The sequence below is a fragment of the Capricornis sumatraensis genome, chromosome 9, assembly GCF_032405125.1.
Source record: "Capricornis sumatraensis isolate serow.1 chromosome 9, serow.2, whole genome shotgun sequence".
NCBI lineage: Eukaryota > Metazoa > Chordata > Mammalia > Artiodactyla > Bovidae > Capricornis > Capricornis sumatraensis.
The window spans coordinates 6,300,194-6,323,564 of record NC_091077.1 but is presented as its reverse complement, the minus strand read 5'-3'; the positions used below and the strand labels follow the sequence as shown (position 1 = coordinate 6,323,564).

Sequence of the window (23,371 nt, the reverse complement as noted above, 5' to 3'; positions counted from 1 at the left end):
GCTCGGGGTCCAGCTGGCTCAGCCCTCAGTCCCCAGGGCCGCCTCCGATGGCCTCCGCGTCAGAGCACATGCACCAGGCAGTCTTGCTCATCTTGGCCAGGGCCCCCGCTTGGTGGGTTTTCTCCCCTCCTCCCTGCTCTCCCCTTCCTCTGTTTTCCCCATCCCTTCCTTCCTCAAGGAGTGTGTCTCTCTGGGCACCCCAAGCTTGGTCTGGGGCTACCGTAGGGCCCCCGAGGGCCAAGGGGGGCCTTTTGGGTTTCCCGCTGGGGGACCAGGCGAGGCAGGAGTGTCTCAAAGTCTCGGTTCTTTGCATTTTCAGCCCAGCGGATTTCTGGGGGAGGCTCTGGCAGCGGCTCCTGTCTCTCTGGTAAATGAGCCCCTGGGCTGAGGTCTCGGCATCCCCGGCACGTGCGCGGGCGCTAGGTACTCCTGTGCGGCCGCCCTTGTGGCCCCGTGGGAGGTGTCCCCTCTGCCAGTGGAAGCAATCTGCCTTGCACCCCCTGGTCTGGGGAAGTGCGTGTGGGCGCGTCCAGAGACCCTGCCCTGGGGATCCAAGCATGCGCGCCGACGCTGCATGGGTTCGTTCCTGTGACACACACACACACACGTGTGCGCAGGTCCTAGACCTGGCCTGGCGAGCGGGGCTGTGGCTGGTCTGAGCTGCTCTCTGCCTCTGGCTCCGCTTCAGCTGCCTCAGTTTCCCCTCTGGGCTTCCAGGCATCTCTGGGAGAAGATGAACGGCCTGTGCCCTCTGGTTCCCATGCCTGGATGGTGAGGTCGCTGCCGTCTCCCGGGCCTGCAGCCTTTTGGAAGCAGAAACACATAAAGACCCAAGCTGGCAGGGTCTAAGAAAGACGGGTCCCCAGGCGCCAGGGAGAGCAGTCAGCCCCAAGTGTTAGCCGAGGTGTTCGGACAGGTGGGGCAGAGCGATGAGGCCGCCATGAGCAGGCTTCCCAAGGAAATTGCTTTTCGCCTGGCTGCGCAGAGAAGAGAGAAAGGGCCCAAGGGCCAGATGGCTGGGTAGGGGGCCGGTAGCTGCATCCAGAGCTAGTCTACGGCTGCCAGTCTTGCCCCCGTCAGATGGTGTGGGGGCCCCGTGGCGCCAAGGCAGGCAGAGAGCAGGCTCCTGAGGCCCTCCGGGGTGGGAGCAGGGCCTGACCGGGGGCCTCATGCCAGCCCCAGGTTCTGGAAGGGAGCCCCGTCCGGCCAAGCTGTGGTCCCGGGCTCCGGAAAGCGCGCCTGCACTTGGCTCCCGGTGGAGCTGGGACAAGGCTGTGGGGGAGGGTGCGCGGGGGTCGAGCCTCAATCAAGACCAGCCCCAGGCTCGCCGAGGAGCCTCCAGGGAGCCAGAACTTGGCCAGGTGGGCCCCTGACGTCCTGGGCTGGAAGCCCTGGGGCTGTCTCTTGGCAGGCCCCTCCAGGGATGACGTAGGTGGGGAGAGGAGGTCGGCCAGGCCCGGAGAGAGAGGGCGGAGGCCCGTCTGCACCTGGCGAGGCTGGAGGGGGGCCCTCTGCACCCTGGCACCCCAGCCGGCACCGGGCCCCGAGCTTGCGCCACTCTGCCTGGCCCGTGCATGCCGGCCGCACTGCACGCCTGCCGCCCCGGAGCCTGGGACCCCCGGCTCGCCGCCGCCCCCCGCACAGTGCTCGGAGGCTGGGGGCAGGGGCCCCAGAGGAGAGGAGGCCCATCTGGAATCGCCGAGGGTGTCTCCAGAGGCGGTGGGGGCTGTTGGGGGGAACTTGAGGTCAGATTCTGGGGGGTCAGATCTCGGATCACAGCGGATAACCGTGGTGTGGGTTCCTCTCTTCTTGTTCCCTCTCTTCCTCTCCTCCCTCCCTGCATCGGTCCCCTCCCCACCCCCAGACACCGTTCCAGTCCTCGGGCCTGGACACCAGCCGAACTACCCGGCACCATGGGCTAGTGGACAGAGTGTACCGGGAGCGTGGCCGGCTGGGCTCCCCGCATCGCCGACCCCTGTCAGTGGACAAACACGGAAGGCAGATATCCTTTCCCAGAGGATGTGGGCAGCGGGGGTGGGGTGGGGGTGGAGATGGAGGCGGGGACCGCTTTCAGCCGACAGCGCGGCCTGCTACCCACACCATGATGGAATCAGGGCTGGTCCAGTCTTCCCAGGGCTACTGGGCAGCACCAGGAAGGGCGTACAATCACATGGCAACCCCAGAAGACTTCCTGGAGGAGGCAGTGCAAGCTGAGGCGACTTTAGCCAGGCGGGGGGTTAGGGGAGCACAGTGAAAACGGAAGAGACCCCTGGAGCATACAGCCTGGGATGCATTGGGAGGGTGCACTCAGACACCTGCCTGGGCAGGGGGCCCAGGAAAGCTGTGAGCCGGGCACCCACACGTCAGGGCCATGGTGGTGAACCCTCCGGGGGCCATCACCAGCCTGGGATGCATTGGGAGGGTGCACTCAGACGCCTGCCTGAGCAGGGGGCCCAGGAAAGCTGTGAGCCGGGCACCCACACGTCAGGGCCATGGTGGTGAACCCTCCGGGGGCCACATGGTGGTGAACCCTCCGGGGCCCAAGGCAGGGGGGTTGAGGGGGATCTGAGCCTGAGCCGGACCCAGACAGATCAAAGGGAGGCTATCAGAAGACACAAAATTTGCCTTTGCACCTTGGCCAAGCAGAGAAGACTGTCAAGAATCCCCCCATCCAACCCCCCACCGACTTGGCTGCCCCTTGGTGCTTCGCCAGCCAGCCTCCCCCGCCCCCAGCGTCCGAGTGGCTGCTCCTGGGAAGCCCAGCTCTTGAGCACAGAGAAGGCTGTTCTTTCCTGCCTCTTGTTTCCACAGGCTGGGGGAGCCTGAGCAGCTGGGCCCCAGACTGAGCGCTCGGGGCCCCGGGAGCCACCCCGTCAGCCCAGAATTAAGAGTCAAGGCCGGGGTCAGCTGAACTAGACTCCCTGCAGTCCCCCCGCCCCCACGGGCCCCTGTTTCACGGCTGAGGCCTCTCTTGGAAGGGGCGCAGCCCGCACGTGCGCTTGCAGGGGGTGAGTGCTGAGTGCTAGGTGGACGGGGCTGCACCCTGGGGGCTGCTCGCAGCCAGGCAGGAAAGGCCCCCCGCCCCGAGGCCCCAGCTGTTCGCAGCCTCCCAGCAGCCTGGCTTCTCGGGCTGGCCCATGCAGGGTTCCTGGGGCTCAGGGAGGGCCTGAGCCAGCAGCACCATCCCCTTAACTCACACGCACGTGGACAGCTGCCCATATGGCACCGTGTACCTCTCGCCACCTGCGGACACCAGCTGGAGAAGGTCAGTGACCCAGAACCAACCCCCAGCCCTCTCATTGGAAACAAAGCAATACTTCCATCGTGGTTGTGCTTGGAAAACCAAGATGTAGTCCCTTAAAAATGGCAAAACTCTAGAAATCAGCTCTATCCCTGTAACAATGAGGTCACAGTTTTGGGGTCTTCCAGGGATTTTTTTTTTTCTTTCTCTGATTTATGACTTTCTTTTTCTTTTCTTTTTTTACCAAAGTTGGGATTGTATGGAATATTCAGTGTCGTCACTTGCTTTATTTCATTTAATGTGCCATTATGATTGTTTCCCACATTCCCAAAAAGCCATAGAAAATATGACTGGAACAGTATTATATATTACTAGAAAATCAGGGAAATAAATACATGTAGAAGATTTAAAAAACCCATAATGTCATCATCTAGGAAGATATAGCAACAGCAATATAGCTAATATAAATACCCACAATAACACAGTTGATAGTTGCACACCGGTGTTGATGTACTCGGTGCTTCCCAGGTGGCGCTAGTGATGACCAGCCTGCTAGTGCAGGGGACGTAAGAGACACAGGTTTGATCCCTGGGTCAGGAGGATCCCCCGGAGGAGGGCACGCCATGCCACTCCACCATTCTTGCTTGGAGAATCCCCACGGACAGGGGAGCCTAGCGGGATACAGTCCATGGGGTCGCAAAGAGTCAGACAGGACTGAAGCTACTTAGCACACACACATGGGCACACACATGAATATGCTTTAATGACACAGGCGTGTATACTTAAAAATGGTTAAAAAGGCAAACTTTTTTTTTTAGTACATATACACAAAAAAATATACGTAGGTGATTTCAGGAAACAAAGATCAAAAGTAAGCAAGCTGTTAAAAAAAAAAAAACCACAAAATATATGTAATTGAGTAACACAGTTAAATGCCCACCATTTATGACCACGTAGTCATAGCCTAGGTCCTATTTCAACTATCACATACATTAACACATTATTGACCAGGGGATTTCTGCAGAGACGAATGCCTGTGGCGTTGATAACGTCTCCAGTCAATAACATGTCAACTGATGTAAGACACACAGAGCTCTATAGAGTTGGGGCTGTCATTCTCCCCATTTTTAGGCATAAGAGCACAGAGAGGTCAGAACACTTGCTCAGGGACACACAGCTGGTGGGGGGGTGGGCCAGGATCCCCCAGCTCCTCATTGCTCATCCAGCCCCAGGGTCAGAGACAGCACCACCCTTTGTCGTCTGCTCTTGGCCCTAAGCCAGGCTTCCTCCACGTCACTCTCAGCGTCTGGGACATTCCTGTTGGGTGCACATGGTTCTTACTCTCACCCCCACGGTGGCGGTGCAGCTGGTCCTGCCCTTTGTGTGTCGGCCCAGCTTCCCAAGGCTGCCTCTGGTTTCTTGGGCAGCCTCCCTCCAGGCACCTGCAGCTCAAGGCGTATTGTGTCATTGGGGCAGAGACTGGAGGCCCTCCTGGGTGCTGGGCAGCATTGGGTGGGTTGGAGCAAGACCTTCCTTGGCTTATTTGTCACTGGTGGGGCCTCCGTGATGGCCGCTGTGGGACTGGCAGGCCTGCTTTCTTCAGGGTTTCAGCATGAAGGCACCACCCTTTGCCTGAAGCTGAGATGCCCGTCCGAGGGGCAGGGATGGGCAGGGGCTTTGCAGGCGAAAACCATGGTCACTGTTGTGGTTCTTCAGGGTTTTGCTCAGGTCGCAGCTCACAAAAATGTCCCACACCTGTCACCCTCTTCTGTCGTGTGGGTCCCAGGTGGAGTGGAGCCAAGATTCTTCCTTTGTCCCCTTTGGGCCTGAGTCTCACTGTTTCTCTCCTCTCTCTAGGACCAATTCTGACTCCGCCCTGCACCAGAGCACAATAACGCCCACCCAGCCAGAGCCCTTTACGGGTGGGTCCCAGGATGCGCACCAGAAAAGAGGTATCGGCAGAGCCCACGGGCACCTTTCCTAGGGTCAGGCAAGTCCAGTAGGTGGCCACTATGCCCTCAGAGGTCACGGACCTAAGAAGGAAGACTCAGCCAATGCTGTATAACATGAGTTCAGAGAAACTTACAGAGATGGCGCTGCTTGAGCTGGATTTTGAGGGATGCGTAGGGGTCTTCTGGGCAGAGAAAACAGTCCCGGTGAACTCACACTGGCTTCTGTTGATGGACTCAGGGTAAGAGCTCACAGTCTAGGGGTCCTTGCAGATTCTTTCAAATGTTGGGAGCAGCAAGCCCAAGCAGAAGGGGCTTTTATCAGCTCATGACCAACAGCTGGGGCTAGATGTTCACCTTCAGGGGCCATTCAATCCCTGGCTTCGCACTGGATCGTTTCCTGGCTCTGATGCTCAGAACCCGCTTGGTCCCTCAGGTCCGTCCTGAGATACTGAGTGGAAGAGGCTGGTGTGCACTCTGGTCATGCACACACCTCTAGCTGGGGCAGATCTGTACCCAGGCCCTGGTCCTTCCTTGGAGCCAGGTGTGGAGGCAGTGTCCTTGGGACCTTCCAGGAAGGTCCACGGCATCTTAAAAACTGGGGCAGTGACACCCAGAGAGGGCAGTGTGATGCTGCGAGGCCAGCCCTCGAAACCCATGTGGGCCTGACCTGCTCCAGGACCCTGAAACCAGAGAATGAATCATGTACGCTGATGTCCAGATGCTTCCCACCTTTTTGGTAGCATTTCACTGTGCAAGTATGTGAACATACTGGGGAGATTTTGCTGATAGGATGAGGATGGACACCAGAACTTCACCTTTCGGCTGGCAGGCACCCTGCTCATATGAGCTTTCCAGCTCATTGGGCACCAGCAGTGAGATCGCAGAAGGGAATGTCTCCATAATAAAGCAAGGGTTCCAGACTCCTGGGTGGATGAGAGTGCGCCTGTCGCGCCCTCCTGCTCCTGATGCTGGAGGGAGCTTAGAGAGCACGGTCTACCCTGAGGGAGGTCCCCACAGAGGCTTGGGCTTTTGGCATGGACAGGTGGACTTTACCCTCCCGGGGACTCTTTGTGACCCCTGGCAACTCTGAGTCCTGTTGGCCTTGAGGTCAGGGGCGGGAAACACATCACCCCTCCCGTTCCTCTAGGAGGGGCCCAGGCAGAAACAGAGTGTAGGATTAGCCTGGTTGACCTCCCATGCCCTCGTCGAGGTTTTGAGAAGGAGGAATTAACCCATCTGGCTAGGTTCCTAATCCCGCTATTCCAGGTGAAAAGCAGCCTTCGACAGGCATAAAGAAATTGGATCTCATAAAGTGTTTGCTCTCACCTTACCTGAAAGGGTTAAGGAGAGGAGCCTCAGGTGCACCGGGTCCCAGGGCCTTGAGTGATGCCGTCTGGCTCCTTTCTCCGCTCCTTTCCCCGGGACCGGTTAGCACTCCAGGTCATTCACGGGGCCATAGCTGCCATGGGTGCGTGGGCCTCAGCCTCTGTTGAGCTCCGTGGCTCGGTGCCAGGACCCCCCGAGGGGCCCAGCCTCTGGGTGCTGACAGCCCAGAGGAGGAGACCGGTGTCCACAGGGCTGCAGGTGGGGCACATGGGGCAAGACAGCCACTCCTGGGAGACACGCTTGGCGGTCCTCTGCGGCTCGAGGCCTCGGAAGCCTGAGTGGACCCTGTGAGGGGCAGCAGGCACACACGCCCTGAGCTCCAGAGCTTTCAGTTTCATTTCTTTTTAAAACACAGGTCCTCTGATTTTTTTTTTTTTTTTAAACTTTTAAAAAATGAAGCTCTGTTGTTCTTTAGTACAATCCCCAGAAGTTACTGTTGGGGCAGTTAGTCATGTCACAGTTGGGGCTCTGTGTGTTGGGAACCACCTGGTACTACTGCGAGGCTGCAAAGATCCCTTTTCTGCTTCTCCTCCAACCCCACCCCACCCCAGTCTTGCTGTTAACAGTCCCGGGTATGGAGGAGACCACATCAGAGACGGACAAGAATCTTTCCAAGCAAGGATGGGACACCAAGAAGGTAAGAGCCTAAACGCTTTTGAAAGCGGCTTCCCTTCCTGACCTTTTAAGAATTCCTTTTTAGAAGCACAACCCAAGTGAAGATGGTGAAATAGTATGTTGGGGGAACATCTCCTTTCCTGAAATGTGAGCCTCATTCTTTTTTGTTTTGGTTTGTTTTTTTTTGCTTCCCAGCATGCAAGATCTTAGTTCCTCAACCAAGGATTGAACCCAGGCCCTTGGCAGTGAGAGCACAAAGTCCTAAGCACTGGACTGCCAGGGAATTCCCCAAACCTCATTTAGCTTTAACCTGTTAGGCCTTGAATACTAACAGAAGGCCTGTTAACACTGGGAAAAACCATGTAGGGAATTAAAATCCATGTTCACTTTGATAGCGTGTATTAAATTGGAACAATGCAGAGAAGATTAACATGGCTTCTATTCAGGGATGACAGGCAGATTCATGAAGCATTCTCTGTTTTTACATGTACTGATGAACGTTAACTATTGACTTATGGTGATCAGTGCAGTATATACAAATATAGAATCATTACATTGTACACCTAAAACTAATATAATATATGCCAATTATATCTCAATTAAAAAAGAAATTGAAGCCAGGGAGGTTAGGTGATGTGCGCAAGCTTGTGAAGATACTTAGGGTTTAGAACCTACACTACATAATTCTTAGCCTGTGGTCATTCTACTAACCCATGGTATTGGATAACTATCGTCATTTATCGTCCTCTTTAAACATAAACTTCTGTTTATTTGCACAATAATTGGAGCTTTTATTGGAGTACAGAGTCTGCTTGGAATTCCCAGTTGGATTGAGATTTCTGTATTATTTCTAGGTCCAGAAACAAATTTCTCAGTTTCAGCCTACAAAAAGATCTGGTGATAAGATAGAATCTGTGCCATGAATAGATTTCAAAGAATTTGAATAGAACAAAAATGCATTTAACACTAAGGCGATTTTGAATGTGAAAAAAAAAAAAAAAAAGAATTGACACCTATTGCTGGTCAAGTTGCAGTAAAAGGGGCAGCAACTCAGATCGCTCATTCCCTTCAGGAACTCAGGGGGATGATGGGGATGATGAAGCAGACAGCACTGTGCTCGTGAAGGTGTGTGTTCAGAGCCTCTGAAATCAACTGAAAACAGCCTGAATGTCTGCCAGTGGGGGAGATTGTCCTCAGGCCCTTGTGTGGAAAGCTCTGTGTGTGTGAGTTGGGATCTAAAGGCATGAGAGACTTGTGAGAAAACTGGCGTGCAGAAAGAGGAGGATAAAGCTGTTTAGAAAGGCACAAGACACACAGACGCCCACAGATCCCTGGATGTGCTGGACCAGGCCCTGGGGAGACGCACGCGCGGGTGTGGCCAGCTCTCTTGACCCGGTCCGCATGTTCCAGTTTTGCCTGAGGAACACATGATTTCTTACTCGGTAAAAACCTTTGAAACTCTAACAACCCAAAGGAAAAAGTAACTGAAACGTCTAGTTGCAGAGAGGTGCGTCAGTAAGGAGAGCGGGGTCCCTGCACCTGCCCAAATGTGCTGCTGCTGTGAAGCCAGCGGAGATGGCAAGTGTCTCAACTGGGGAGGGAAGGAGCCCAGCAGCATGGGAGTGAGAGGAGGGTGTCGCGCCCAGCATCTGGGGGCACTCCTTTTAACTGCCGCGGAACCATACGATGCATCTGTGACGATGTCAGCAAAGGAATTCCTGTGGATTCGTTGGGGGTGGGACGGAGGGTGATGGGTGAATTCTTCGTACTGTTTAGAAATCCATTAGGATCCCATAACATCCGTGGAATGCGTTTGAAAAGACTCTTTAGAAAAAGTCATTGTCAAAGCACTTTGCAAAAAAATAATCTGGTAATGAAGCGAGTGTTTACTCACGGAATTAAGGAGCCTATGGCCAAGTAGAAACCCGTTCCTCCGGCATTCCCTGCAGGGGCTAAATGCCGGGTGGTCACATGCCACCCCTCCGGTGCCCCAATCACTGCCAGTTGGGCCTTCCCTCCTCCCCACTCCCCAGCTCACTGGCTGTGCGCATGGAAGGCAGGCCTAGCCCTCTGCCGGTGTGTCCACGTTCTTGTCTGATAATCCTTAAAGAATACCGGGAGTGTGTGCCCGAGGGCCTGAGAGGCAGAGACGAATAGGGGACATGACTCAGCCGAGCCCTCTGCTGGCATGCGAGGCTCTGCCCAGTCATGTCCACTGCCAACGGAAGAGAGTTCCTTCTTTGTCCTTGGACGAGAGTCTAGGGACCCTGCCTGGAGCCTTTGGTTCTTGGATAGTGTCCTGGGTTCACAGAAGAGGAAGAGGAAGCAGAGCTTCTCCGGGACCCTCTCCCCGGGGCTGGTCTGCAGGGCAGCCACAGTGTCCGTCCCTGGGCAGCGTGGGCCAGGGAGCACACCAGCAGCAGGGTCCCCTTGGGAATCACAGCTCAGGCCCCCACGCCATTGGAAGGCAGGTCAGCAGGGGGCGTGGTCAGCATCTTCCGTGTTATTTGTGACATCCGGTTTGAGCCTCCTGAGGCTTCTCCCTGTGATGTCCTTCCTTGCCATGGACAGAGGGACTCTGAGCAGCGGGAGCCTCTGCCACCAGAGCCCCTCCTGCCTTGATTCAGAAGTGACATAAGGTGCTGGCCTCCAGGCACCTGGGTGGGTTTTCAGTGGTCCTGCCCCCCCCGCTGGCTGCCAACACCCATGGTACAGCCCCAGGGGATTCGGATGTGAAGAGTGGGCAGGATTCCTCTGCTTCCCCAGTGCCTGCCCTGACGGGACCACACCACCCCGGTCCATGCCCATTTTACCAGGTAGAGTGAAGCCGGGAGGGGGCTGTAGGAAAGCCATCTCCACACAGTTCTTGGTTTGCCCCTGGGTATGTCTGGGGCAGCCCCTCCTCCTGTTCTTTGGGGCCATATACTCTTTATCTGAGACTAAACTTTCTTCTTTTTTTAAATTAATCTGTTGAATTTTGGCTGCGCTGGGTCTTTGTTGCTGCATGCAGGCTTCTCACGGCAATTGCTTCTCTTGTTACGCGGCACAGGCTCCAGGGCTCATGGGCTTAGTTGCCCCGTGGCATGTAAGATCTGAGTTTCCAGGCCAGGGTTTGAACCTGTGTCCCCTGCATTGCCACTGGATTGTTAGCCACCGGACCACTAGGGAAGTCCCAGTAAACTCAATTCTTGTGGAGTACTTCTTAGCCCTTGTAGGGAGGTCAGCCACACTGTGAGGGGGCGCAGTGCACGTGAGGAAGCTGGCTCAGGCTCTGCTGTCTTCTCTTTCAGACGGGGCCCAGGCCCAAGTCCTGCGAGGTTCCTGGAATCAAGTAAGTCTCAGCAGGGCCCACCCTGTGTGCCCAAGGCCACCAAGGGCTGCTTGGACAACCCCAGGTCTTCCCATCCCCTCATGAGGCCATACCTCCTGATAAGAAGGGCTCTGTGCTGTTGGCGGCCACCCAGCAAGCCCCACGCTGGGGGACACTCCTGCCCCTGCCTGCCTCAGATGACGGAGCCCCTTCCCCAGCCCCAGCACCCTTGCACTTCAGACACACCCCTTTCTGGTCAGTGGGAAGCCCTTCCTCCCAGCCCCGAGCCACCAGCCTCTTCCTCAGTTTCCACTGGAGGTGCTGGTAGCTGTTTCTCCAGCAGAGCAGCGCCTCATTGTGGGGTGTCATTTTGCACCTGCTGATTTTTTTTTTTTGTAACCAGCCTTCTCCTGCCCCCACCACAGCTTCTGGGGGAGAACAGGCCAGCTGCCGTCCTGAGAGCTCACCTCCCCTCTGTCTGGCCTTTCCCCCCCCAGCATCTTTCCATCCGCCGACCAGGAAAACACTACAGCCCTGATCCCCGCCACCCACAACACAGGGGGCTCCCTGCCTGACCTGACCAACATCCACTTCCCCTCCCCCCTCCCGACCCCGCTGGACCCCGAGGAGCCCACCTTCCCCGCGCTGAGCAGCTCCAGCAGCACCGGCAACCTGGCAGCCAACCTGACACACCTGGGCATCGGTGCTGCCGGCCAGGGTAAGCTGGCCGGGCGGTGGGCGCCCCTGCCCAACTGGGCTGCCCCTCCAGTGAGGATGGCGCGCACGCGCATGTGTGTGTGAGTGAGGGCTGAGCCAGCTCGTGGGGGTCGAGGGCAGAGTCCACCGTGGGGATTTGGGGCTGCCAGGCCGACCCAAGGGGAAGGGCATCTGGGCAGAGGCCCGGGGCAGGGAAGGCACATGCCCCCAGGGATTGGACCACGGTTCTTAGGGCGTATTGGGGGCTTCAGGGAGTTGGAGTGGGCCAGGCTTTCCCCATGTGCCCCCCTCATTGAGGGACAGGCCTGATCCGTTCTTTGTCCTGCCCCGACCGCTTCCCTCCCCCTTCTCACCTCCCTCCCCGCTCCCCGTGCCCCACTGTGACTGCCAGCTTAGGACACTCCAGCCCTGCCACCTCTCCATACTGCGCAGCCATCCATCCCTGAGGATATTTCACGGTCCCAGTGTCCCAGAAACCCCCAGTACCACCCTGGCCCTGTCTCTCCTGAGGACTTCCAGTGGCACTGTCCCCCTGTGACTTAGGACCCCAGACTCCCCTCTGTGGCCCCCATGTGCTGGGTCCCCCACCCCTCCCCCACCCAGAATGGCCATCAGCTCACGACTCTCTTTTGGTCAGGCCCTTGCACAGGTCTCCAGTTTCCTCCTAGAGAAAGCTTCAGGCCCCTGGGAGCCCCCGAATCCTGCTCCCCACCCAGCCAGTGAGCTTACACAGGGCACCCTGGCACATGCTGCCCCTCCCCCACAGACCCCCCTCCTCCACCTCCTCCCCCCATCCCCTGCTCAGACACCCGCTCTCCCTTCTGCAGGCTTCCTGACCCCCTGCCCATGACCTGCCCCTTCTCACACCGAGTGGTTTTTCTGCACTCACCCAGCTGCTGTCAAGTCACTGCTTTGCTCTCATCATCCCCTGGGCTGGGCCTTGATCTCACACGTCCTTGCTGTGACCCCTGTACCCATGCTGACTGTGGGGGTGTGGGTTTGCATACAGGGAGAAGGGGCAGTCCCCCAGCAGCCTGGTGGCGGGACAGGCAAGAGGGGCCATGGGGACTCACACGTGTCCCCACGTGTGTTGGGACTCAGTGGTTGATAAGCACCACCTCATCATGCCCTCCTTCAGCCCCAGAGCCACAGCCTGGGCCCCACGCTCACCTGGTCCACAGACCCATTGCACCTCCACCCCGCGCTCCCCGCTGCTGGGCGGTGCCACACAGGATTTTCTGAGAATCACACACTCAGATTCCCGTTGGCCGCAATTCCTCTGGGGAAGCCGACTGTAAAGAATGGGCGGCGGCCCCTGGGTCAGGGCGGGGCCCCATGGGCAACTGTGCAGAGAGGTTTCGGGGTGAAGTGGGCCAGCCTTGGAGCCAGGTGGAGTTGGGAGTGAAGGAGAGCAAGGAACCCGGAGTCATTACTGGGTTTGATGCGGACAGGGCTGGGGGCAGGTGAGGGTTGTTGAGGGCGGTACACGCTCCCTAGGTGTTCAAGTGAAAAGCTGGCTCAGCCATCAGGCAGAAGACACTTGCCCTGGCCATGCCCCTGTCCCCCTCTTCCAGGGAAGGCCCGGAACACAAAACAAGTAGTTTCAGGGGACCCCAAGATCCTGGGCCCTCCAAGAGACCAGTGGGTGAGCAGTGCCCACGTGCCTGTGCAAGGCGAGAAATTGGAAGGTCGCCTCTGGGGCTGCTAGGGAGGGCCCCCCACGCCGGGTCACTGTTTCCTGGCCCCTGTTTTTCTCCTCATGCCTTGCAGCAGCCTCCAGAGCACCACCCCCTCTGCCCGAGGGTCCTTGGCAGCCCCGCCCCCACCCGCAGCCCCAGCGCTCGCCTAGGAGCCACGCACTTCCAGCCGGAGCCGAGTCTAAACAAGCACAGGAAAACACAACACATGTGAAAACCATAGATGCAGGACCGAGTGCAGACCCCGAGCGGGGCCCACACCCCAGCCTGCCTGGCTCGGCGCATTGGCCCAGTAATGTCTGACATGTGTTCGGTTGTTTGCGAACCTGCCACTCCACGGCAGCTTGCCTGGCCGAGGCCTCGTTTTCCCGGCGCGTTTTACATCAAGCAGAGCCGCCACTCGGCCCCTGGCACACGTGGAGCCTGCCCCCTCCCCCTGCCTGTCCGGCCCACCCTGCAGTCAGGACAGGGAGGAAGAAGAAGGCCCCTCTCTCTCCTTCCACGTTTGCTAAAGTCGTTTCCCGGGCGTGGGAGGTGGGCAGGCTGGGGTCCTCCCTCGCAGCACACCTCTGGGGCCAGCCATCCCCGCACAGAGGGCTTGCATGCCTCCAGGCCAGGCTCCCGCCACCTAGCCTGCCCTCCCCTGGCAGCTCTCCCTGCCCACGCTTGGCCTCCCTGCCAGCTGGCCCCACTTCTTTTCCCAAAGGTGATCCAGGTTGTCTGAAGGAATTCGGCAGCAAGGCTCCCCTAGGCCCAGCCGGTGTCTTGGGGGTGGTGCCTGCCCTCCTGTGAGGCCCGGAGCTCACTGCAGCCAGGCAGAGGATTAAAAACCTCCCTTGTGTTCAGCACAGACCGTTAGAGGCGGGCAGCCTAACCGCCCAGTGTGTTTTGGCTGGCCTCCGACTGTGTGTGTGATGCTTTGAATGGACATTCAAACATGCATGTAAAAACCTGGATTTCGGGCCTCACTGGAAGAATCAGGCCCAGTGTGGTGGGCCAAGGTCCTGCACCTCAGAGGGACTCAAGCTCTCCGGTTGGCGGCAGGCCTCTGCTGGCCCTGTCACCCTCCAGCCTGCTCACCCCTGGCATCTGCCTCTCATGCGTATCAGTTCCCGACATCCGCTCCTGCTGAGGGCGGCAAGCGTCCCTTGGCCTGCTGGACGAGTGGAGTGCTGGATGCTTGGAGAAGACGAGGGGGCAGCGCAGGGTCCTGACTCCAGGGCGCCCTCAGCGGGCGTCTTCCAGACGCCACCCGCCTGGGCCTCTGTGCACGGCTCCCTTGACCTTGCTGTGTTGGCAGCAGCCTGATTCTGGGCCCAGGGTCTGTGTGGAAACTGGCCCCCGGGGGCTTTGCTGCAGTGTCTGCCCCTGCCGCCCACCTCGGTGTCCAGCTGAGTGGAGCCGCCAGGGCATCTGAGAGGGAAGTGCAGGCATGACTGGGCTCGCCCTGCACCGATGACACGGCCCCAGCTAACAGCGGCCTCGGGCTGGAGGGAAGGCTGCCTGTCATCTCCCTTCCGGAGTGTGTGCGAGCTGTACCCTCATCCACCCTTGAACCTGCCACCTCATCGGCTGGAATAAAGTTGATCTGGTGCCCTCCACGGGCTGGGCCCAGCTCCCCTGGTGAGTCAGGCAACTCACCTGGCCTTGACTGCAAGCCAGACTGTCTTCCAAGCCTGCTCAGCGCCTCACTGAGGCCTCACGGTGAACTGGAAGGGATAAGGAAACTGAGTCTGGGGGCATCAGGCCAGGCCCCCAGGGCACCCCTCCTGCTCCCAGCGTCAGGGGGCCTGTGCTTTCCTGGCCCTGTACCCCAAGACCAGCCTGCAGGCCCCAGCTGCTGCCACACTGAACCTGACCTCGCTTGGCTCCTTCCCAACAGACACATCCAGGGATCAGCTTGCTGGGGGAGGGGGCCAGAGTGAGGGAAGGAAGGGGCGACCTGGAGCGCTCCAGCAGGAAACAGATAAAAGTAACTGAGTTATTCTAGTGGGGTCACTGTAGTGGGGTTGGTGCTGCAGTGTGGCAAGTGCGTGGGAGGCGGGGAGAAGGTTGTGGATGTGCCCTCTGCGGGGAGAGGCCGAGAGGAGAGCTATCTGAAGGAGCCGTCCTGGGGAGGGATGAGGATGAGGAGAACGATGAGGTTCAGGAAGAAAACGCAGCATCAGGCAAGACCGGCTTGGTTTTGGAGCTAATCAAACGCAAGCTATTTTAAGCAAAAAGAAAAGGGAGGGGATTCATTGTCTCCTGAAACCAGGAAGTGCCAGCATGGCTGCCTCTGGGGGCAGCTATTTCTGCCCCTCAGCTCCCTTGTGGTTACCCCTCACACAACTCAACCTCCCTTCCTGGAATTTCATCAAAAGCCCCTGGGCAGGATCTCATTTGGCCCGCCTGGTCATGTGTCCATCCAGGAGCCAATCATGTGGTAGCCCAGAGCAGGGGAAGTGCTGATTGGCTGGGCCTATGGGACACGCCCCTCCTGGGGGGATGGCAGGATCACTGGGGAGCATGCTGGCCAGCCCTGGAGGTGGGAGCCGTTGCCGCGCTGGGGGAGCCTCAGGTCAGGGCATCAGGGCCTCAGAGGCGGCACCCCGGGTTTGGTGATCAGGATGCGCTTGCTGGTACCTGTCTGAATGAATGGGCTGTCCTCAGCAGTGACCCTTCGTGTGTGAGTGCCTCCTGCCCGCATCCCAGTGGCTGGCGTCACACCCACCCTCCCTCCCTTTCAGGGCTGAGCACGCCTGGCTCCTCACCGCAGCACCGGCCGGCCGGGGTCAGCCCACTGTCGCTGAGCGCAGAGGCGAGGCGGCAGCAGGCCCAGCAGGTGTCGCCCACCCTGTCCCCGTTGTCACCCATTACTCAGGTGCGAGGGCTCAGTGGGGCAGGGGAGGTGGGGCCCGACTGTGCCTCTCTGGGAGGCCTTATGCTCCTCTCTGGGAGCAGAATTCTAAAAATCTTCCTTTTTTTTTTTTTTTTGCTTTTTTGTGGTCTAATTTTCAAAGACATGGGGAATGCAGAAATCAAGTGGCCTGGAGTCTCCTGGGTTCATCTCAGCTGATAGATTGTGCCTGTGTGACTGGCCACTCTTTAGTATGGTAGTCTCTTCTTTAGGAGCTCGTTGGCATGTCCCAACTCTCAAAATGTGATATTTAGAGAGTCTTTTTTTCTTTACCAGGTTTCCTTCACCTGCTTCTTGGGTAGATTGTGTCTAGGAATTGGTCCGTTTCATCAAGGTTGTCCCCCATGCCGGCACGTCGCTGTTCATAGGCAGTGTCTGTGGGTTAAGTCACCCAGTCCTGTCCGACTCTTTGCAACCCCATGGACTGCAGCCCACCAGGCTCCTCTGTCTGTGGGATTCTCCAATGAAAAAATACTAGAGTGGGGTGCCATTTCCCTTCTCCAGGGGATCTTCCTGACCCAGGGATTGAACCCTTATCTCTTGAGTCTCCTGCAGTGGCAGGCGGATTCTTTACTTACTAGCACCACTTGGGAAGCCCGTTTGTAGGCAGTGTGTGTGAAAGTCACTCAGTCGTGTCTGACTCTGCAACCCCATGGGACTATACAGTCCATGGAATTCTCCAGGCCAGAATACTGGAGTGGGTGGCCTATCCCTTTGCCAGCTGATCTTCCCGTTGCAGGAATCGAACCAGAGTCTCCTGCATTGCAGTTGGATTCTTTACCAACTGAGCTATCAGGGAAGCCCACTCTTTCATAATCCTTTTAATTTCTGTCAAGTTACATTCCCCCTTTCTTTTCTTATTTCTGCAGTTGGAATCTTATCTTTTTTACTTAGCCCAGGCTCCCGGAAACATTAGGAAGTATTCTCTCCTCTTCTGTTTTTTTGAAGAGTTCGAGAAGCATCGATGTTACTTCTTGGAATGTTTGGTAGAATTCAGTGTAGGTGCCGCAGTCTTGACGGATCTGCATGAGAAAGTCTGTGGTGCCTGATCTGACTTCTCCCTTGATACCAATCTACTCAGAGTTCCTTTTCCAGATTCTTGGGTCCATTTTGGTAGTTTGTGTGTTCTGAGGAATTTCTCCATGTTGACTGTTTTATAGTCCCTAATAGACAATGCTTTGTGTGTGTGTTTTTTTAACATGACCTTGATGGTCTTGTGCACCTAAGATGAAATTTAACAATAATTCTTCTGTTAATAACATCTTCCCATGCCTGGCCTGGGCCCTGTTCTCCCACCAGGTTAAGAACCTCTTATCCAGTTCTTGTTCAGATCAGGAGCCAGAGCCGAGGATGGTTCCTCATGGCACCGTCTTCTGTCTCTCCATCTGGGGGACCCCAGCCTCATCTCCCTTCCCCGCCGCGCCCCACCCCTGAGGCCTGCCTTCTTTCGAAAACTCCTCTCTGTTCACAGACTGCCTACCGGCTAATGGGAGTCCAGGCTTTCCGCTTAGCGTTTATACCCTGTAGCCCCGGACACTTCCAGTCTCCCTCAGAAGGCAGGAGCCCTTGGCTGCCTGGGGAGCTGCCCGTGTGGGTGGATGAGTGTTAAAGACTTCCCTCTGGTTGTGTTCCTCTTTCCAACTCTTAAGAGAGCCCAGAGCTGGTCATTGCCCAGTGACCGCACCAGCGCCTTCCTCACCAGCTGCAGATGGCTAGAGGGGGTTCCTTCCCCTTACAGGACTCCACAGGGGCCAGGTGCTGGCTCCCCACTGAGCTCCCCAGTGTACGCCCCATGCCTGCCTACAGCAGGGAAGCTCCAGCTCAAAGGGCCAGAGGAGGAGAGGATTCTGTCTGCAGATATGGAAACTGGTGCCCCCTATTGGCATGTGGGGAGAAAACCTCGCTGGGGGCAGGCCCACCGAGCTGCAGCCCCATCCTCCGTGGCCCTTGGGGGAGGCCTGCCTGCTCAGCCTTTGCTGCCCCAGTCCAGAGTCAGGACACCCTTTGGTCTGTCCATCACTTCACCGCCACGCGCACCGGGCCGTGGGGGCCCCACCTCTGAGCGTGCCTCCTGTCTGACGCCCTCCTCTCCCTCCAGGCCGTGGCCATGGACGCCCTGTCTCTGGAGCAGCAGCTGCCCTACGCGTTCTTCACCCAGGCGGGCTCTCAGCAGCCGCCGCCACCCCAGCCTCAGCCCCCGCCGCCCCCGCCGCCAGCCTCCCAGCAGCAGCCGCCCCCACAGCCCCCGCAGGTGCCTGTCGGCCTCCCCCAGGGCGGCTCCCTGATGCCGAGTGCCAGCCTGACACGGGGGCCCCAGCTGCCCCCACTCGCGGTCACGGTACCGTCCTCTCTCCCCCAGTCCCCCCCAGAGAACGCGGGCCAGTCACCGATGGGGATCGACATTGCCTCGGTAAGGCGGGAAGGGGCCTGGCTTGGGGCGGGGGGGCTTGTGCAGGAGGAACCTGGGGGCTGGGGGGGCCATCAAGGCTCCTGGCTTTATCTGCAGCCACCTCGAGGCTCTGTTTTGAGGCCAGCTTGTCCAGGGGTCGGAGCAGAGGCACACGCTGTCTGCGGCCAGGGGCTCAATGGGGAATTCTGCCTGAGGTCCTCAAGCCAAGTTTGTCCTCCTCACAGAGGTGGGGAAACTGATTCATGAGCAGGGTCAGGTACTCCAAACTTCACGCGGCATGGGCCACCCTGTGTCCCTCTCCCGTGGGCCTGGATGCCCCCCTCAGCCCTTCCCACCCAAGGCTTCCTCAGAGGCAGGGCGCACACAGCTTGCAGGGGCTGGGGAATGGAGTTCCAGGAGCCAGAGTGGTAGAGATGACCTGGGAGGAGTAGAAGGGGTGAAACCAATTCTGCGGTTCTTACAGCACGGTGTCCTGGGCCCAGGGCCTGCAGCTCAGCCCGTGGGACCCCCTTGCCTGGGACCAGGCGCAGGGTAACAAATGCTAGCTTTGGGGGCGGTTTGACAGCACCTGCAAACCTTCTTGTCTGTTCAGACTTTTATTTAGGTTGCCCTGGTGGGAAGGGAGTGGTGACAGCTACCTTTGGCCACATTCAGAGAAACGGACGCATGCTGGGGGCCCAGCCAGCCCTCCCTGCTCACTTGGCCCATGGCCAGCAGCCCCAGGGTACATGTCATCAGAACGCTGTGTGTTCTGTAAAGAACAAGCCTCCTGGGCCGGACAGGGCCGGCAGGTCCCCGAACGGGGAGGCTCACACCTCCAAGCCGTTCTGATCCCTCAGAGGGTAGACCTCAGGGGTCCCCAGGACGGGACTGCACCCAAACCTTGCCTTTGGCAGAGACACAGCAGTTACGGGGGTGGCTCTGATGGTGGAGCTGCCTGGGGCACCCTGTCCCATGACACCCTGCAGTGGCAGAACCTTGTGGTGGAGCTGGAGGGACAGTGGAGGCATGGGGTATCCAAGCCAAACTCTTGAATCAGGACCCTGTGGTGGGGTAATCCACCCACCACCCCCACGGGAGCTGGCATGCTCGGGGCTCGGGCTCCAGGGGCGGCCTCTGTGAGCTTCCACACACCCGCTCAAGTGAGGAGAATGTCCCTCTGATCATTTTCATCTTCCCAACTCCAAGAAGACCTGAGCTGGTCACTGCCAAGCGACCATGCTGTGTCTTGGACACTCAAACCCTGCTGCGTGAGCCCCCTGCCCTATCTGGGCTCAACCCCTATTCCAAACTTCTCGGGCAGCTGAAGAAATGAAGGAGACGCAGTACTTAGGGGGCCCTGAGCCGGCCAGGTGGGTCTCATTAAATGGCAGGCCCAGAGAGGTCAAGCAGCTTGCTGAGAGACACACAGCAGGGCTGCCCTGAGTGGGACCAGAGCAGAGACTAGATTCAGGTCCTGGCCTAGCGGGTCTTGGCCCCCAGGGGTCTGGTGAGACGCCAAGACCCTTTGTCATTCAAGTGAAGAGGTGACTGCCCTTTAGAAGTCTGTGCATTACCCAGGGGGCCGGTCCCAAGCAACATGGGTGATAGTGGCCGCCGGGCACCAGGACCCCTCCTCTGCACCCAATCCTGCCGTCGCGCGAGGCGTCTCACTCGCCTGGGGCCTTCCCTGCCCAAGCGTGTGTGTGGGTGTGTGCACAGCTGTGTGCATGTGTGTATGGGTACTGGTGTGCCTTCGTGTGAGAGCTCTAAACCTGCTGAGTAGAGGCCGACCCCTCTGCCCTTCCATAGCCCCCAAGGCAACTCTGAGAGGCTGGGTTCTGGACTCTGACCGTGTGCTCCTACCCCTCCCAGACTTGGGTTTGGAGGCCGGGCCCCTTTCCGGCCCAGGGCTCAGGTGCCCTCCTACAGATGCCCGGTATTCTGCTTGCCCGAGGGGTGGGGGCCTCGCCAGGCACTGGGCCGGGGGCGGCCAGGCCTGGGAGCCCAGGCCCGGGGCCCTGCGAGCGTCCTGACCTGTCTGTCGTCGTAGGCACCGGCTCTGCAGCAGTACCGCACTAGCGCCGGCTCCCCAGCCAACCAGTCTCCCACCTCGCCCGTCTCCAATCAAGGCTTCTCCCCTGGGAGCTCCCCGCAAGTAAGGGACGCCGCCCCCTCCTCCCCCCCAACTCCAGCCTGGCTGGCGCCCCCAGCGTGGCCCCTGTGCACCTGTCCAGCGTCTGTGCCTCCTGTCTCACTCCACCCCATCTTGTTCACTCCATCGGGGTGGGGACCGGTGAGGCGCAGCCATCCTACGCAGTGGCCAAGGAGAAGGCACCCTCCCCCCAGAGCCGTCACGTTCCCACAGCACCTCTGGAGTCTGTGCCTAGGCCCCGCTCTGGGTGGCGGGCTCCCCATTCACGTCAGTGACGCCGGTGCCAGCTTCACCCCAGCGTGCGGCTCGGAGCAGGCTTCCAGCAGCCTGTGCTCCATCCCTGCCCATGTCTGCCCCCGAGACCTCCTGCTTCCAGGCTTCTGCAGGTGGGGGAGTGCTCCCCGCACTTTGGGGAACAGCTGAGTGACAGCCAGCCTGTGCGGGGGCTCTGCTTCTCAGTGCCCTCCACCCCTTGTGAAGGTGTGTCTCTCACCTCTAGGCCTCCAGCCTGGGAAGCTTCTCTGAGTGGCCTGGCGGCCCATCCAAGGTCCTTGTCCTCTTCACATGAATGAGGAGCCCGAGGCTCACCCTTGACAGCAGGCAGGGCTAGAGCGTGTCCATCAGATCAGGTTCCCTTCATACAAGTCAGCGCAGGGGACCCTAGCCCCTGACACACACGCACACACACACAGCACAGGTTCCCGATTGCTGACACACGCACACACACAGCACAGGTTCCCTGACACACAGCACAGGTTCCCGATCGCTGACACACACACGCACACACACAGCACAGGTTCCCGATCCCTGACACACACACGCACACATACAGAGGTTCCCTGACACACACACACACAAACATACGTACCCACACAGCACAGGTTCCTGATCTGTGACACACACATGCATATACACAGAGGTTCCCTGACACACACACACAGATGCACACAGCACAGGTTCCCTATCGCTGACACACACAAGCACACACACACAGGTTCCCAATCCCTGACACACACATAGACACACAGGTCCCCGATCCCTGACATACACACAGGGTTCCCTGGCACACAAATACAGGTCCCCAGTCTCACACACACACAGGTTCCCTGACACACACAGCACAGGTTCCTGATCCCTGACACACACACAGGTTCCCTGACATACACACGCATGCACACAGGTTCCCTCACACACACACACACACAACACAGGTTCCTTGACACACACACGCACGCACACAGGGGTTCCCTGACATGCACACACACACAGAGGTTCCCTGACACACAGCACAGCTTCCCAATCCCTGACACACACACGCACACACACACAGGTTCCCTGACACACACACACACACAGCACAGGTTTCCTGACACATACACACACAGGTCCCCGATCCCTGACACACACACAGGTTCCCTGGCACACAAATACAGGTCCCCAGTCTCACACACACACAGGTTCCTGATCCCTGACACGCACACACACACAGGTTCCCTGACACACAGACACACACACAGCACAGGTTCCCGATCGCTGACACACACACGCACACACACACAGGTTCCCAGTCCCTGACACACACATAGACACACAGGTCCCCGATCCCTGACATACACACAGGGTTCCCTGGCACACAAATACAGGTCCCCAGTCTCACACACACACAGGTTCCCTGACACACACAGCACAGGTTCCTGATCCCTCACACACACACACACACACACACACACACACAGAGGTTTCCTGACAGACACACAACACAGGTCCCCAGTCCCTGACACACACACACACGTTCCCTCACACACACACACAGCACAGGTTCCCTGACACATACACAGGTTCCCTGACATACGCAGAGCACAGGTCCCCAATCTCACACATGCACACACACAGAGGACTCTGATCCCTGGCACACACACAGGTCCCCAATCCCTGACACACACACCCACACAACACAGGTCCCCAGTCACACGCACACGCAGGTTCCCCAATGATCTGTGACACACGCACACGTTCCTCAGAATCCCCCTTGGTGCTGCTCCCCTTTGGGCTGCATTCTGTCCAGAACCCGCCATCAGGTAAGGGGTTCCCGAAAAGCTGACATCTGGGACCAAAGCTTGTTGCCATAGCAGTGAAGCCTCCCCAGGACCCGGCCACCCCATCCCCAAAATGTCACCAAGTCGAGAGACTTCAGGAGTCACTGCAGCACCCAAGTCCTTCCCGGGCAGAGCAGAAGGAGTTGTTCCTTCAGGCAGGGTCGTGGGGGGCGTGCCCCACTCTCCCTGTCTGCCAGGCTCTCAGCACACCCCGAGCCAGGCCCTGTGTGTCAGGACAGTGGCCTTCCCCTTGGGGGTACCTGAGGCTGTTCTCGAGGCTCACTGACACAAGAGGGCCTCTCGCTCCACCACCCACGGCAGCCAGGGGCTGGGACTCTCCCCTGGCTCTGCAGAAGACGGGAAAGGCGCGGTGAGCTCAGGGCACGCCGAGGGCCAGCCTGGTGTCCGTGTGCTCCCCGTCCATCTTGTGGGCTCTGCGCACTTGCGGCTGGTCTTGTCACGTGATGCTGGAGGGCTGTGGGAATGGGAGACGCTGCTCCAGGCAGGAGAAGCCGCGACGGGCAGCCTGCCTGGGCTGGTCTCAGAGTAGCGGCCCTTCTCATGCATGAGGCGGCACAGGAAGGTTACAGTGGAACAGATCTCTCTTGGGAGAGGTTTGCCTGGACCAGAGTGGTCCGTCCTGAGCAGAGAGCAAGTTGCTGTCTCATCACGCCCGTGTCTGTGTGTCCGTTTGTCTGTTCATCCATTGTGCGCCGGCAGGGGAGGAAGGCTGCTCGCTCAGATGTGAAGATGGCCCTGGGAGGCCCTTCAGCCCCGTTCAGGGGCTTTGCTTGGGGGCAAACCGTGGCAGAAGGCAGACGGGGTTTCCCACTGAAGCTGGATCTCAGAGGAGGCGTTCATCAGCCCCCTGGGCCCGGGTCAGCCCCCGCCTTCCCAGCCCAGCCAGCATCTCC

At 58.5% G+C, this 23,371-nt stretch overlaps 1 protein-coding gene and 1 non-coding gene across 3 annotated transcripts in view; both read left to right on the top strand.

The window, feature by feature from the left end:
- Positions 1-23,371, top strand: part of CRTC1 (CREB regulated transcription coactivator 1) — an 80,638-nt gene that overhangs the window by 52,853 nt on the left and 4,414 nt on the right. The window contains exons 3-12 of one of the 2 annotated variants that reach the window (XM_068980401.1): positions 1,865-2,002; positions 3,204-3,265; positions 5,099-5,193; positions 7,131-7,216; positions 10,485-10,525; positions 11,002-11,222; positions 15,648-15,781; positions 17,916-18,068; positions 18,177-18,227; positions 20,260-20,364. In XM_068980401.1, the coding sequence (XP_068836502.1) occupies positions 1,865-2,002; positions 3,204-3,265; positions 5,099-5,193; positions 7,131-7,216; positions 10,485-10,525; positions 11,002-11,222; positions 15,648-15,781; positions 17,916-18,068; positions 18,177-18,227; positions 20,260-20,364 (1,086 nt within the window). Of the gene's footprint in view, positions 1-319; positions 368-1,864; positions 2,003-3,203; positions 3,266-5,098; positions 5,194-7,130; positions 7,217-10,484; positions 10,526-11,001; positions 11,223-15,647; positions 15,782-17,915; positions 18,228-20,259; positions 20,365-23,371 lie in introns of both variants that reach the window. The other variant, XM_068980400.1, reaches the window with a different exon arrangement.
- On the top strand, positions 7,576-7,677 carry LOC138086689 (U6 spliceosomal RNA). The gene has a single exon (XR_011145401.1). It is a non-coding gene; the product is annotated as a U6 spliceosomal RNA (small nuclear RNA).